The sequence below is a fragment of the Sciurus vulgaris genome (genome assembly GCF_902686455.1).
Source record: "Sciurus vulgaris genome assembly, chromosome: 15".
NCBI lineage: Eukaryota > Metazoa > Chordata > Mammalia > Rodentia > Sciuridae > Sciurus > Sciurus vulgaris.
Window position 1 is genome coordinate 90,473,836 of NC_136476.1, and position 16,831 is coordinate 90,490,666.

General features: G+C 44.8%; 1 protein-coding gene across 3 annotated transcripts in view; it reads right to left on the bottom strand.

The window, feature by feature from the left end:
- PNPLA7 (patatin like domain 7, lysophospholipase) overlaps nucleotides 1–16,831 on the bottom strand; it is a 63,112-nt gene that overhangs the window by 40,704 nt on the left and 5,577 nt on the right. For all 3 annotated transcript variants that reach the window (XM_079112758.1, XM_079112757.1, XM_079112759.1), the window contains 5 exons: nucleotides 14,872–14,952; nucleotides 5,853–5,981; nucleotides 5,007–5,087; nucleotides 3,908–4,034; nucleotides 2,460–2,600 (listed from right to left, as the gene is read on the bottom strand). In XM_079112758.1, coding sequence (XP_078968884.1) covers nucleotides 2,460–2,600; nucleotides 3,908–4,034; nucleotides 5,007–5,087; nucleotides 5,853–5,981; nucleotides 14,872–14,952 — 559 coding nt within the window. The remainder of the gene's footprint in view (nucleotides 1–2,459; nucleotides 2,601–3,907; nucleotides 4,035–5,006; nucleotides 5,088–5,852; nucleotides 5,982–14,871; nucleotides 14,953–16,831) is intronic.

Consider the following 16,831-nt stretch of genomic DNA (forward strand, 5'->3'; position numbering starts at 1 on the left):
ATGACCCAGAACAAAAGCAATCTACAGTAGTCCAAATATTAGCCAGCTATGTTTACAGACTAGATAACTTGTGCTCAAATTTCATTACATGGGAACTCAAATGTTTCCATCAGTCAAGCTCTTTAAAATGTGGTGGGTCAACTAGAAAGCCATGCAGAAAAAGATGTACCTGCAGCTCTCCTTGCCTTGGTGAAGAACAAATCTAGGTAGAAAGAACCCCTGGGCCCACACCCTGCAAGAGCTGGATGCTGGAGCCACAGGGGAGGTGGGAGGAGGCCCTCAGCCCACACCCTGCAAGAGCTGGATGCTGGAGCCACAGGGGAGGTGGGAGGAGGCCCTCAGCCCACACCCTGCAAGAGCTGGATCCTGGAGCCACAGGGGAGGTGGGAGGAGGCCCTCAGCCCACACCCTGCAAGAGCTGGATCCTGGAGCCACAGGGGAGGTGGGAGGAGGCCCTCAGCCCACACCCTGCAAGAGCTGGATCCTGGAGCCACAGGAACAGCAGTTTACAATGGCTGATGTCCATGTTTCTTTATCTTGCTTCACAGGTCAGTCAACTGGTGAAAATTCATTAAATTGTCCACTTATTTACATTTTGTATGAATATTACACAACTGTAATAACCAACGAAAATAAAAAATGACTTAGTGATAAAACTCTAAATGTACTAATAGTACACAGTAGATAAGTTAAAAATAGATCCATGTCATGACATATCCAGGTCAGGGAACTCAGAGACAGGTCCAGTGGCTGCCTGGGGCTGGGTGGACTGAGGGAATGGCTGCCAGGGAGGTCCTGACTGGGTGGTGGGAAGGCCTGGAGGCCAGAGACAAGTGCAGTGACCAAGGTACAGATTGTGAATATGCTGAAACCACTGGACTAGCCACTCTTAAAGGTGGACTTTATAGCATGTGAACTACACCTCAATAAAGCTGTTACCTAAAAACGTCCACACAGATTCTCTAGCCTAACTCCTGAAGCAATGCACCAAAAACCCAGAGAAGTGACAGACTGATTCACTGGTGGTGTTGGGTGAGTTACCACTGTGTGGAGTGAAGAAAGAAGGACTGAGCTTCCTCTACACACACTGGGCTCACGTTCCAAGAGCGAATCACAGATGAATGAAGCACTTCAATGTGTAGCTAACACAAAAGAGTACAGAAGAGTAAATATATGACCAGGAAGGAGCAAGAAGACCCCAAACACAAATCACAAGGTACCAAATGGCTGGTTTTCATTAGAGGAACACTGGGGAATCCTGGTGAGAAGAGGGCCCCATGGCTCAGGTTTCTGCAGGAGGGCGAGAGAAGATGACTTTGCAAACATCAGGAGGGAGGGGGGCTGGGGTTGTGTCTCTGTGGTGGAGCACTTGCCTACCACACGTGAGGCACTGGGTTCAATCCCCAGCACCACATCCACAAACCAGCTGCAGAAGCCAGGGGACAAGAGGCTCTGGAACTCCAGCCACCAGCTCTTAAGAGGGGACCCTGTCAGGTGTGGTGGTGGATGCCCGTAATCCCAGCAGCTTGGGAGGCTGAGGCAAGAGGATAGTGAGTTCAAAGACAGTCTCAGCAAAAGTGAGGTGCTAAGCAACTCAGTGAGACCCTGTCTCTAAATAAAATACAAAATAGGGCTGGGGAGGTGACTCAGTGGTTGAGTGCCTAAATTCAATCCCCAGTACTCCCCACTACAAAAAAAGAGGGAATCCTGACAGCCTTCAGATTAACCAGGAGGCCCCAAAGTTGCCAGTTACACACAAATGACCAACAGCAAACGTGGAGGTGATGCAAGTGAGTCTGTGGTGGCAACGGAGGGGCTGCACGCGAGGTGTGGGCTGGGTGGACTCATGGCAGCTGAATGGCAAGCTGTGAGCCTCCGTGTAGGCATCTTCCAGGAGGCAGAGGCTCCAGCACAAGGGCCTGTCAGGCTATGGCAGCAGGGGTGAGGAGGCAGGAGGAGGGAGTGTCCACTGACAGTGAGGGCACATATGCACAGGCACAGTGAGGACTGCCCTGAGATCCAAAGAGCCAAGCAGAGACTGAGGTGGGAGGACAGGCAGCAGCCAGGGCAGGCGCCTGCAGGCTCTGTGCTATGGACAGACAAGGACCGAGGAGGCACACCGAGCAGGTGGGCTTGAGGTAGGAACATCAGCAGAGCCTGTTGCTGAGGGGCCAGCAGAGGTGGCAGAAGAGAGGAAGACAGTTGAGGGACCCCAACCACAGAGGCATCGTGTACAAGGTCTGGGCATTTAGGGCAGCAAGATGCCCACCAATGCCCAGTCCTACAGTGACAATGTAGACACAGGCCCTGTGGGCCCCAGGCCTCATCCATCTACAAATGGCGCCAAGTTCAGGGTGCCACCTCCTCAGGCTCCGTGGGAAAACACGAGTGCAGGGCAGCATGGGCTGCCCCTCGAGGCACACAGAGCGACGCTGGGCGTGCAGAGACCCGGTGTTTACCTTGTGGGGCCAGAAAAGCAGGATCTCCTGCCTGGGACTGTCCAAGCTTGTCTGAGACTTCCTCATGAACAGAAGGCAGAGGGACAGAGTAGCTCCTCTTCAGCAAAGGCCCAGAGGCTGCTGGGCAGCTGCCCCCTCTATCTGCAGGGGAGACAGGTATAAGCCAACTGCAGCCCCCACATGCCCTAGTGTCCAGCTCCAGCTCTTGAAGTTGGCTCGGGACGCAGGGTCCCCACCACAGTGCACAGCCCAGGCATTCCCTCCTCAGCCCCTGTGCACCTGCAGACAAACTTTCAGGCTACCTCACCATCTGCACTTGCCAGGGGAATGACAAGCAAATGCTGGCCTCAGGCTGGTCCTGCTCTGCTCTCCCCAAACCCTCCCTGCCATGCCCTCTGAGACTCTCCTGAACTGACTGCCCCTACTGCTGCCTGAGCACGCCAGAGATAAACATGTTCCAGTGCAGCTGCTGCTTTCCCCCTTCTCTGTGGCCCCTGAGCACACCTGGGTACATCTTGGACGCGGTGCTCCAGCAAAGCTTCTGGCCCTGCGGTCTGCAGAAGCCCCAGGGCTGCTGCCCTACACTAAGCACCTTCAGGAGGACAGTTCTCAAGCCTGTGCTTCACAATGACCTGACACCTACTCCAAAATACAAGTCTGGGGAAAGCTAAGTTGGCTGGAGCTGGGTCTTGTCCTTGCCCAAGGAGGATCAGCTAGGTAGCGGGGTCAGGCCTTGGACTCTCAGGGTCTCTGCAGCATATGAAAGGGAGCCTTTGCATTCCAGCCCACATTCAACCCAAATGCTGTTTTAATTCACAGACTTTGTTAGCTACTTGAAACCCTTTTGAGAGCATGATGGTTTATAAAAACACAAAGAGCATACACACTTGCTGTCAAGATGGCTCTATGATAACACCACAGCATAGGGTCACCTAGAGATGTCCCACACAGTACAGGCCTCACTGGACAGTTTAGTCCCCAGATTCAAGTTACTCTTGAGCCAGAGCACAAGGCTGAGAACCTGCTCTGCATATAAAGCTACCCCTGGGAAACTCCTTTACAGGGAAGCCTAGAGGAACAACAGAGAAATGAAAGGCAAGGGGACCTGGGCACAGGGCAGGAGACCTGGAAATAGGGGAGGAGACTTGAGCACAAGGCAAGAGACTGGACACAGGGCAGGAGACTTGAGCACAAGGCAAGAGACTGGACACAGGGCAGGAGACTTGGGTGCAGATGGAAGAACCTGGACATAGGGCAGGATACCTGGGTGCAGATGGAGAGACCTGGGCACAGGGCAGGAGACCTGGGTGCAGATGGAGGGACCTGGGCACAGGGCAGGAGAGCTGGGTGCTCATGAGGTAATTGGTGCATGACAATTCAGGCAGTGGAAGAGAGAAAGCCTTGGCTGTCAGCAGGCTGAGAGCCCCACTCTCTGGCGAGGGCCATACCTGAGGTGCAAAGATCTGGGGACTGTGGTGGTCTCTCAAGACGCTCCTCTGTGCCACAGAACAACTGCCTCTTGCCCCGTCCAGAAGCCACACTGGCTACAGACACGAGAGGGATGGCCTGGCTCTCCTGGGGCACGAGAAAGAACATGAGAGGTGTTCCAGGGTTTTCCTCAGTCCCCACAGGCTCTGCACTGAGAGAACCCTGAAGGACATGTCTGCACATCCCAGTACTGGGTGAGTTGACTGTTGCTTGGAGTCCGAACACGCCTGAGGGCTGGTTCTCTACAGCAGCTGCAATTCAGCCTGTTCTCCTTTTAGGCTCTGCCTCAGACACTTTATCAAGTCAAAATCATAGCCCAGAAACTGCAATGCTTTTCATGAAGAGGAAAAATGATACAAAACCCAAAAGGATATTCCCTGAAACACCAGCAACTAAAGATGACAAACCCTAAAAAATCATCAGTACGAGGAAGGACACCCAGATAAAAATGAGAATATTCACAATTCACACATACTAAGCCCTCTCTGCTGGGAATTCTGGGGACTTCGTGGTAACCTTCTGAGTGTTCTTTGCCCTCCAGGTGCTGGAGTTGTTCTAAGGTTTGGGGAAAGAGCAAGGAATGAAGCTCACAAGAGCTCTATCAGGTGGAAACTAGGCTTGTCCCTTCTCACAGGATAAGTGTCTGACCAGGGCCACATGGGGAGGTAGCAGGGCTTGTGCCCCGAGCAATGCCTGGGTTCCTCCTAACCCATCCCAGCTCAGCTCCATACCAGTTAAGGGCAGGACACAGAACCACCAGGGGATAGCGAGAGTGGCAGGAAAGACAGGTGCAGGAGCAACAGCTCAGCAGACAGCCTGGGTCTTAGGCAGGTTTGCAGTTGGAGTGCCAGGTAGGAAGAGCTCCAGACCTGAGAAGGAGCCCAGCACACCCCAGGTCCTAAGAAGTGTTTCTGACTCCCAGGAGTCACCCCAAAGCACTGCTATAGGCCTGAAGCGGGAAGGCCTACAACCTGTCATCAGTCCCGACTCCAAAGCTGACGACCTGCATGGCACCGCCACCCTGTGCTGGAGAGCCTCCAGCAGGCACTGTGCACTCACGGGATTGAAGAGCTCTGTGGTCAGGCCCAGGTAGTTGTGCAGGGCCAGGAAGGTCACCCTCTGCAGCCGCACCATGATGATCTGCAGCGAGAGGGTGGGGGTGAGCAGCCACATGCCGGAGCCTCAGCTGAGCCCCAGACCGAGCCGACACACCTGGCCTCCCAGGATCCCTCTCAGGCAGCCCACCGGAGGCCCAGGAGGCTACCGTGGGAAGCGGGGGCACAGGAGCTCTGCATTGTTTCTGTAAGCCTTCTACAAATCTAACATTACTTTAAAATGACATAGTTAATTAAAACTATCTTTTGGAGGTAGAGGGAAATCTGGGAAATCTAAAGACCCCCCCTTTTTTTTTTGCAGTACTCAGGATTAGACCCAGGGTGCTCTACCACTGAGACACACTCCTCGCCCTTTTATTTTTTATTTTGAGACAGGGTCTCACAGCTGAGCCTGGCCTGGAACTTGTAAACCCATGAGTATTAACTGATTTTTATTGTAAAATATAAATTACAAAAACAGCCTTAGTTCTGGATGGTCTGGATGGTGCACACTTGTAATCCCGGCAACTCGGGAGCCTGAGGCAGAAGGGTCACAAGTTCCAGGCCAGCTTCAGCAACTTAGCAAGGTCCTGTCTTGAAATAAGAAATACAAATGGCTGGGGGTGTAGCTCAGTGGTAGAGCCAGAATGTCTGAGGCCCTTAGTCCATTTTCTGGACCTACCAACAAGACTATAAAACTCAGAACTGACCCCATAAACTGGGAATAGCCCTAATCAAACCCACAACAGTTCCCGGGCCCCAAGTCTCAGACAGTCACAGCAGTTGGAAAGTTGACCCAGAAGTGGCTCACCTGCACCACCCTCACCAGAGTTTCAGGGTATTTCTCAAAGACTCCTTGAAAAGCCACAGCTGGAAGCCGGAGGATGGTGGACGGGGTGGCTGCACGGGCAGAGACGGTTTTGTAGGGTGCGGTGTGGCCCTGTAATGACAGCTGGGTCAGCCGCATGCCAAGAACACAGCAAAGCTGCTGGGGATCACCAAGAGCCCTGTGGTCCCGCTCTGGCTCCCTTCCGCAGGGCCCCGAGCTCTTCCCAGGCTGTGCCACGGACACTGCTGCTTTGGGCACTCAACACGGACGTTTCTGTGTTGGCAGGGGCCGGGGAGAGGAGTACTGAGGAGGGAACCAGGACCCCAAACACGCTGGGCAAGTGCTCTACCGCGGAGCCACACCCAGCCCTTTTTATTTTTATTTCAAAACAGGGCCTTGCTAAGTTGCCCAGGCTGGCCTCGAACATGTGATCCTCCTGCCTCAGCCTCCCAAGTGCCTGGCTTTTGTCTGTTTTGTTGAGTCGTTTCTTATTATTCATCTCTGAGAGTTCCTTGTGTATTCTGGATACAAGTCCTTATCAAATACGTGTTTGCAAATATTTTTCCCAGTTTGCAGCCTGATTTTCTGTTTTCTTCACTATGACTTATAGAGTAGAAGATTTTAGTTTTAGTGAAGCTCAATTCATTGCTTCATTTTCTTTTTTTTAATTTTAATTTATTTTTTATTGTAAACAGATGGGATACATGTTGTTTCTGTTTGTACATGGAGTAACAGCATACCATTTGTGTAATCATAAATTTATATAGGGCAATGAGGTTTGATTCATTCTGTTATATTTCCTTCCCCCCCACCCCTCCCACCCCTCTTTTCCCTCTATACAGTCCCTCCTTCCTCCATTCTCGACCCCCTCCCACCCCCCCATTATGTGTCATCATCCACTTATCAGCGAGACCATTCGTCCTTTGGTTTTTTGAGATTGGCTTATCTCACTTAGCATGATATTCTCCAATTTCATCCATTTGCCTGCAAATGCCATAATTTTATTATTCTTTATGGCTGAGTAATATTCCATTGTATATATATACCACAGTTTCTTTATCCATTCATCAATTGAAGGGCATCTAGGTTGGTTCCACAGTCTGGCTATTGTGAATTGAGCCGCTATGAACATTGATGTGGCTGTATCTCTGTAGTATGCTGATTTTAAGTCCTTTGGGTATAGGCCGAGGAGTGGGATAGCTGGGTCAAATGGTGGGTCCATTCCAAGTTTACTAAGGAATCTCCGCACTGCTTTCCAGAGTGGCTGCACTAATTTGCAGCCCCACCAGCAATGTATGAGTGTACCTTTTTCCTCACATCCTCTCCAACACCTATTGTTGCTTGTATTCTTGATAATCACCATTCTAATTGGGGTGAGATGGAATCTTAGTGTAGTTTTGATTTGCATTTCTCTTATTACTAAAGATGGTGAACATTTTTTCATATGTTTGTTGATTACTTGTAGATCTTCTTCTGTGAAGTGTCTGTTCATAACCTTGGCCCATTTGTTGATTGGGTTATTTGTATTCTTGGTGTAGAGTTTTTTGAGTTCTTTATATATTCTGGAAATTAGTGCTCTATCTGAAGTATGAGTGGCAAAGATTTTCTTCCACTCTGTAGGCTCTCTCTTCACATTGCTGATAGTTTCCTTTGCTGAGAGAAAGCTATTTAGTTTGAATCTGTCCCAGTTATTGATTCTTGCTTTTATTTCTTGTGCTATGGGAGTCCTGTTAAGGAAGTCTGATCCTAAGCCAACAAGGTGAAGATTAGGACCTACTTGTTCTTCTATAAGATGCAGGGTCTCTGGTCTGATTTCAAGGTCCTTGATCCATTGTGAGTTGAGTTTTGTGCAGGGTGAGAGATATGGGTTTAGTTTCATTCTCTTGCACATGGATTTCCAGTTTTCCCAGCACCATTTGTTGAACAGGCTATCTTTTCTCCATGGCATATTTTTGGCTCCTTTGTCTAGTATTAGAAAATTGTATTTATTTGGGTTTGTGTCTGTGTCCTCTATTCTCTACCATTGATCTACTGTCTATCGTGGTGCCAATACCATGCCGTTTTTGTTACTATTGCTTTGTAGTATTGTCGTTGCCCATGGCAACAATCCCGCAGTAATTTGTTACCAACTGCAGCAACAACTGCGCGGGTATATATCAGAGGTGGACTGGAAACGAACTACTTCTACTATCTTTCTTTAGTGGGCTGCTTTCTTGCTTGTTTGCTTGTTCCCTCGATTATAGAGGAAGAGAGGCTTTGAGAGGAGAGAGAGAGGCTTTGCTTAAGAGAGAATCCGAGGAACACTGAGAGTCTCTCGGATTATTTAAATGTAAATCACATCCATTACTGGAGACAAACCCTATGGTTTTTAGAAGATAATTAAAATTCCTTCCCCTTTGGAATTAAGAAAATTGTGATTTGGCTACTCAGACGGTCTTCATCTTTTCCTCAGTAAAGCAAGCTGCTTGTTTTCATCCTGTGTAACTCATTCTCTAGTCCCCCAGGTTGGTAAAAGGCTTTTTGCCTAGTCATTTATGACAAATGGACGTTACATATGACCCCGGTTTCAGGAAATTGGGATTTATTCATGTGTCTGCTTGTTGGCATTTTACTGCATGTGTAAGATGCACCTATGCCAACAAAGGGAAAAAACGCACTTGCCACCTTAGAAGCCGGAACTGCTCGGTTGTCTCAAATGGACGGCTGGTAGTCAAAGACGGGAAGTCTCGTGTGGCTGACATATCAACCTAAGAAAGGAGCCAAGACAATAGCTTCTTGGTTATCTGATGACGGGTAAGAATGTCAGTGGGACATGTGGACGCCTAAGACAGGCACAGTCGATCCAGATGTAGTGACAGCCATCACATGTCCGTTACTATTCTTCACCTTTTCAAACTAAAAAAGGGGGAGATGCAGAAGACACGTTTGGGTAACCCTAAGATGGCAGCTGGGGTTGAGCCAAGAGGTAGCGCACAGTTAGTGTTAACACAGCGTGGCCTACTTCTGCCTGATAATGTCTCCTCTGTGCTAGTGCTCAACAGATGTTCCTCATTCTTTCTTGCTCTCTTTTCCTTTTGTTTACCTGTTCCCTCAGAGTCTCTTTCCCCCTTTTTCACATGTGAACATCCAATTTCTTTGATTACACTCACCCTTTCTATTTTCTAGAACTTCTGTATATTCTTTTCTTATCCCATTAACAGCCACACTCTACATCCCTCTGCATCCTCTTTGTCCTCCATTAGAAACTGCAGACCTTATTGCAAATCTGTTTGTTTTACTGTAGATAATAATTGAACTCATCCTCTCTGTTTATTATGACAATATTGTTAACGTCTTCAGAGGGGCTATTTGATTTAGGCTGCATATTTTCTGTACTGGGTGCTGCTAATATTGATCTCCCCTTAAAGAAAGGGTTTTGGAAACCTATAGGGCCACTATAAGCCTATAGGGGGAAATCTGCAATACCCCAGATCTGCACTGCTAGAGGGGAAGATACATGAACAACATGAAAAATCAAGGGAAGAAAATGATCCAAACAAATCTAGATTCTATATTAATAGAATCCAATGACAGTATGTTAGAAGAAATGTCAGAAAAGGACTTCAGATTATAGATGATTAAGATGATTCGTGAAGCAAAGGATGAGATAAGAGAGCAAATGCAGGCAATGAATGATAATACCAATAAGCTGAAAGAGCACCTGCAGAAAGCAAAAGATCATTTCAAAAAGAGATAGAGATTCTCAAAAAAAAAAAACCAAACGGAAATCCTTGAAATGAAGGAGACAATAAACCAAATAAAAAATGCAATGGAAAGCATCACCAAAAGACTAGACCACTTGGAAGACAGAACCTCAGACAATGAAGACAAAATATTTAATCTTGAAAATAAAGTCACCCAAACAGAGAAGATGGTAAGAAATCATGAACAGAATCTCCAAGAACTATGGGACATCATGAAAAGACCAAATTGAAGAATTATTGGGATTGAGGAAGGCACAGAGATACAAACCAAAGGAATGAACAACCTATTCAATGAAATAATATCAGAAAATTTCCCAAACCTGAAGAATGAAATGGAAAATCAAATACAAGAGGCTTACAGAACACCAAATGCACAGAATCACAACAGATCCACACCAAGGTACATTATAATGAAATGCCTAACATTCAAAATAAAGATAGGATGTTGAAGGCCGCAAGAGAAAAGCATCAGATTACATATAGGGGGAGACCAATACGGATAGCAGCCGACTTCTCAACCCAGACTCTAAAAGCTAGAAGGGCCTGGACCAACATATTTCAAACTCTGAAAGAACATGGTTGCCAACCAAGAATCCTATACCCAGCAAAACTAACCTTCAGATTTGAAGATGAAATAAAATCCTTCCATGATAAACAAAAGTTAAAAGAATTTACAAATAGAAAGCTTGCACTACAGAATGTTCTCAACAAAATATTCCATGAGGAGGAAATGAAAAACAACAATGGAGGTCAGCAAAGGGAGGAACTACCTTAGAGAAAAACCACTCAAAGGAGAAACCAAGCCGACTTAAAAACCAAAAATAAGCCAAATGACTGGGAATACAAATCATTTCTCAATAATAACCCTGAACGTTAATGGCCTAAACTCCTCAATCAAAAGACATAGACTGGCAGAATGGATTAAAAAGAAAGACCCAACAATATGCTGCCTGCAAGAGACTCATCTCATAGAAAAAGACACCCACAGACTAAAGGTGAAAGGATGGGAAAAAACCTACCACACACATGGACTCACATGGGGTTTCCATCCTTATATCAGATAAAGTGGACTTCAAGCCAAAGTTAGTCAGAAGGGATAAAGAAGGACATTTCATACTGCTTAAGGGAACCATAAATCAGGAAGACATAACGATAGTAAATATTTATGCCCCAAACAATGGTGCATCCCTGTACATCGAACAAATCCTTCTCAATTTAGGAATCACACAGACCACAACACAATAATTCTGGGTGACTTTAACGCACCACTGTCACCACTGGATAGATCTTCCAAACAAAATCGAACCAAACAAACCATAGAACTCAATAACACAATCAATAACCTAGACTTAATAGACATATATAGAATATTTCATCCATCGAGTGGATACACTTTCTTCTCAGCAGAACATGGAACCTTCTCGAAAATAGACCATGTGTTATGCCACAAAGCAGCCCTTAGGAAATGCAAAAACATAGAGATACTGCCTTGTGTTCTATCAGATCATAATGGAATGAAATTAGAAATCAATGACAAAAAAAAAATAAATTACTCCAACACCTGGAGACCAAATAATATGCTATTGAATGAAACATGGATAATAGAAAACATCAGGGAGGAGCTAAAAAAAAAAATTCTTAGAGGTAAATAAGAATGACGATACAACATATCAAAATTTCTGGGACACTATGAAAGCAGTGCTAAGAGGAAAATTCCAGCGCATTCCAGAAAAGAATGAAGAGTCAACAATTAAATGACCTAACATTACAGCTCAAAGCCCTAGAAAAAGAAGAACAGAATAACAGCAAAAGTAGTAGAAGACAGGAAATAATTAAAATCAGAGCTGAAATCAATGAAATTGAAACAAAAGAAACAATTCAAAAAATTGACAAAACAAAAAGTTGATTCTTTGAAAAAGTAAACAAAATAGATAAACCCTTAGCCACACTAACAAAAAGAAGGAGAGAGAAAACTCAAATTACTAAAACTCGGGATGAAAAAGGAAATATCACGACAGACACCACTGAGATACAGAACATAATGAGAAGCTACTTTGAAAATCTGTATTCCAACAAAATAGAAAGTACCGAAGACATTGACAAATTTCTAGAGACATATGCTCCACCCAAACTGAACCAGGAGGACATACACAATTTAAACAGATCAATATCAAGCAATGAAATAGAAGAAGCCATTAAAAATCTATCATCCAAGAAAAGCCCAGGACCAGATGGATTCTCAGCCGAGTTCTACAAGACCTTCAAAGAAGAACTCATTCCAATACTTCTCAAAGTATTCCAGGAAATAGAAAAGGAGGGTACCCTACCAAACTCATTCTATGAAGCTAATATCACCCTCATACCCAAACCAGGCAAAGACACATCAAGGAAAGAAAATTTTAGACCAATATCCTTGATGAATATAGATGCAAAGATCCTTACCAAAATATTGGCAAACTGTAACCAAAAACATATTAAGAAAATCGTGCACCACGATCAGGTGGGGTTCATTGCTGGAATGCAAGGATGGTTCAACATTCGTAAATCAATAAACATAATCCATCATGTCAATAGACTTAAGGATAAGAATCATATGGTTATTTCCATTGACACAGAAAAATCGTTTGACAAAATACAACACCCCTTCATGCTCAAAACACTAGAAAAAATAGGGATAGTAGGAACATACCTGAACATTGTAAAGACTATTGATGCTAAGCCCATGGCCAACATCATTCTTAATGGAGAAAAACTGAAACCATTCCCTTTAAAAATGGATACAAGACAGGGATGTCCTCTTTCACCACTTCTATTCAACATTGTCCTCGAAACTCTAGCCAGAGCAATTAGGCAGACTAAAGAAATTAAAGGGATACGAATAGGAAAAGAGGAACTTAAGCTGTCACTATTTGCGGATGACATGATTCTATATTTAGAGGATCCAAAAACCTCCTCCAGAAAACTTCTAGACCTCATCAATGAATTCAGCAAAATAGCAGGCTATAAAATCAACACGAATAAATCTACAGCATTTTTATACGCAAGTGACGAAACAGCTGAAAGGGAAATGAGGAAAACAACTCCATTTGCAATAGCCTCAAAAAGAATAAAATACTTGGGCATCAATCTAACCAAAGAGGTAAAAGATCTCTACAATGAAAACTACAAAACATTGAAGAAAGAAATTAAGGAAGACCTTAGAAGATGGAAAGATCTCCCATGTTCTTGGATAGGCAGAATTAATATTGTCAAAATGGCCATACTACCAAAAGTGCTATACAGATTCAGTGCAATTCCAATTAAAATCCCAATGATGTACCTCACGGAAATAGAGCAAGCAATCATGAAATTCATCTGGAAGAATAAGAAACCCGGAATAAGAAACCCAGCTAAAGCAATCCTTAGCAGGAAGAATGAAGCAGGGGGTATCGCAATACCAGAACTTCAACTATACTACAAAGCAATAGTAACAAAAACGGCATGGTATTGGCACCACAATAGACAGGTAGATCAATGGTAGAGAATAGAGGACATGGACATAAACCCAAATAAATACAATTTTCTAATACTAGACAAAGGTGCCAAAAATATGCCATGGAGAAAAGATAGCCTCTTCAACAAATGGTGCTGGGAAAACTGGAAATCCATATGCAACAGAATGAAACTAAACCCCTATCTCTCACCCTGCACAAAAATCAACTCACAATGGATCAAGGACCTTGAAATCAGACCAGAGATCTTGCATCTTATAGAAGAAAAAGTAGGTCCAAATCTTCACCTTGTTGGCTTAGGATCAGACTTCCTTAACAGGACTTCCATAGCACAAGAAATAAAAGCAAGAATCAATAACTGGGACAGATTCAAACTAAATAGCTTTCTCTCAGCAAAGGAAACTATCAGCAATGCGAAGAGAGAGCCTACAGAGTGGGAGAATATCTTTGCCACTCATACTTCAGATAGAGCACTAATTTCCAGAATATATAAAGAACTCAAAAAACTCTACACCAAGAATACAAATGACCCAATCAACAAATGGGCTAAGGATATGAACAGACGCTTCACAGAAAAAGATGTACAGGCAATCAACAAACATATGAAAAAATGTTCACCATCTTTAGTAATAAGAGAAATGCAAATCAAAACTACACTAAGATTCCATCTCACCCCAATTAGAATGGTGATTATCAAGAACACAAGCAACAATAGGTGTTGGAGAGGATGTGGGGAAAAAGGTACACTCATACATTGCTGGTGGGGCTGCAAATTAGTGCAGCCACTCTGGAAAGCAGTGCGGAGATTCCTTAGTAAACTTGGAATGGACCCACCATTTGACCCAGCTATCCCACTCCTCGGCCTATACCCAAAGGACTTAAAATCAGCATACTACAGAGATACAGCCACATCAATGTTCATAGCGGCTCAATTCACAATAGCCAGACTGTGGAACCAACCTAGATGCCCTTCAGTTGATGAATGGATAAAGAAACTGTGGTATATATATATACAATGGAATATTACTCAGCCATAAAGAATAATAAAATTATGGCATTTGCAGGCAAATGGATGAAATTGGAGAATATCATGCTAAGTGAGATAAGCCAATCTCAAAAAACCAAAGGACGAATGGTCTCGCTGATAAGTGGATGATGACACATAATGGGGGGGTGGGAGGGGGTCGAGAATGGAGGAAGGAGGGACTGTATAGAGGGAAAAGAGGGGTGGGAGGGGTGGGGGGGAAGGAAAAAATAACAGCATGAATCAACCTCATTGCCCTATGTGAATGTATGATTATGCAAATGGTGTGCTGTTACTCCATGTGTACAAACAGAAACAACATGGATCCCATCTGTTTACAATAAAAATAAAAAATTAAAAAAAAACAAAAAAAACGGAAAAAAAAAAAAAACGAAAAAAACTATTACCCTAGGTAAATGTATAATTATACACACAGTACGCCTCTACTTCATGTACAAACAGAGAAACAAGATGCATCCCATTTGTTTACAATAAAAATGAATTTAAAAGAAAAGACAACTGAAACCCTTTATGAAATGCCTGGCTATCTTAAACACACTGCTGCAGCTGTTCCCATGGAGATCCCATCAGGCCACGTGGTCAGAATGAAGGTCCCTCCTGTGTTAGACCAGCCCTGTGCCTCACATCACTGTGGAGACCTGCTACCCAGGCAGGACAGGAGAAGCGAGGGCTCAAGGGCAGACCCAAGGACACCTGGGGCCTGCTGCAGCGTGGACACTCACAGTAATGACATCCAGGATGCTGAGGAGGCTGTGGATGCTGTCTCCTGCCAACACCTCCTTGACCACCACCTCCGTGCCATCCTGTGCAGGGAGAGCAGAAAATGTCACGGTTCACAGGGCGTCCGCCAGGAAACTGGGAGGCCCAGCGAGGACCAGCAAAGTGGCACAGCCCCATCTCTAAGTTGCATCAAAAAGTGGGCCCCCCTCTGCTGGAAAAGTAGAATCAAGTCTCAAATAATTGCCTTTTTAATTGTATCCTCTAGTATTATAGATGTAGGACAGTACTGTATCATACTCTGTGAATGTAAAACCTCTTGTACCTGCTTTATGATACATAGTAGTGACCGTGCTTTATCAGAGCTGTTTTTAATGATGTTACTCTAGAATGTTTTCTTTTCAGATGATGATTGAGAAGCTAATAAAAAAAAAAAAATGGTGCCAGGTATCACAACAGTAACAGAATTTTGCTGTTTTCTCGGGTTTTGTTTTGGTTTGGTTTTTTTACCACCCCCCCCCCCAGCCCCGGCCCCTTTTTTTAATGGAGTATGCTGGATGTCTCTATAATTTTGTTCAGATGACTGCAGAACCTGGAAAAGCTGTTGCTGCTATTGATGCATAACATACTGCTATTATTGGTCTTTTTATATAAATATATATATATACATATATATATATATAATTTGAATTTTTGGAAACTTTAGCTGTGCTGTCAACTTTGGAAAAAGTATCCCAGTTTACCGTGTTGAGTTGGCATTGTACAGAAATTAACAGCCATATTGGTCTAGAAACGTTAAACTTAATTTTTTTCCATTTGTACAGGGGTAACGCACTGTATTAAATATGTAAGGTCTTATCTACGTGGGTTTGATTACAGAAACTGATAAAGTATTCTCTAAATAATGAAAAAAAAAAAGCGGGCCCCTCGGATGAGAGGCAGAGACCGGCTGGAGTCAACGGAAGTAGAGGTTCGACAAGCTTGAGGCAAGATCAGAAAAAGAGGAGGGATAAAATGGATGAGGAAGCCTACTGAACCCAGCCACAGTTCAAGTTCATGACTGACCTCCCTGGGCAGGTCTGGGGGAAATCTCACAGACTTAAGCTGGTTTTCTGGACTAATTACAAGGGCTGCAAGGACCAAATTTAATTACTATCAGTAAAAACTGCAGAATTCTAACACGATTTCTACTAGGCAACATAAGAAAGAAAACCATGCAAGCTGGTGACTGAAAGCTCATCTCAGCTTGGCCCAGAAAAGTCCCTTCTGAAGTTGTCCACATCTGGCACTGGTCACCCTCATGAGCCCCTCCCACCAAGGTCAAGGGCCAGAAAGAGGTGGCTCAGTCCTCCTGGGAGGCCCTGAGCATATCAGACAAGGAGGCTGTTTACCAGCTGGGTGGCCACGTGCCCTAGGATTTGCTGGCTCTGACCTCTGGAGACAGGATAGACCCAGGCCCTTTTCTTTCCAAAAATCCTATCAAGTCTAGTCATCGACTAACCTATGAATCTAAGAATCAACAATTCTGAAATCCGAATCAAAAGAAACCTGAAAGGACTGTGTGGAAACTGTCTTGGGACCACTGTCCACTCTGGGAACGAGGGCAGGTGGGAACCTGTGGGACTGTAAGCTCGGCAAGGTTGGGACAGCCAGCACACAAGGCCCAGGACTCACCAAGCATTCCTTACACAGTGGCATGTAATGGGCAGCCTAGGTCAGATAGCACCAGGAAAAGTACTGACACCACACTCCTAGAAATCCACACACCAGAAAGAGCCAGAGAGTGCAACCCGCAGCCCTGCCCCAGCAACGGCCATCCAAAGGTCATACTGAAGGGCAAGACACAAATACTCAGCTCCTAGGTGAATAACACCTTAAGTGGGAAAAGGAGTCAAGTGATCATGACAGATCAACATAATGACTTATCTACGGTAGAATCATTAACAGAAGTGTTCTGAGAACTTG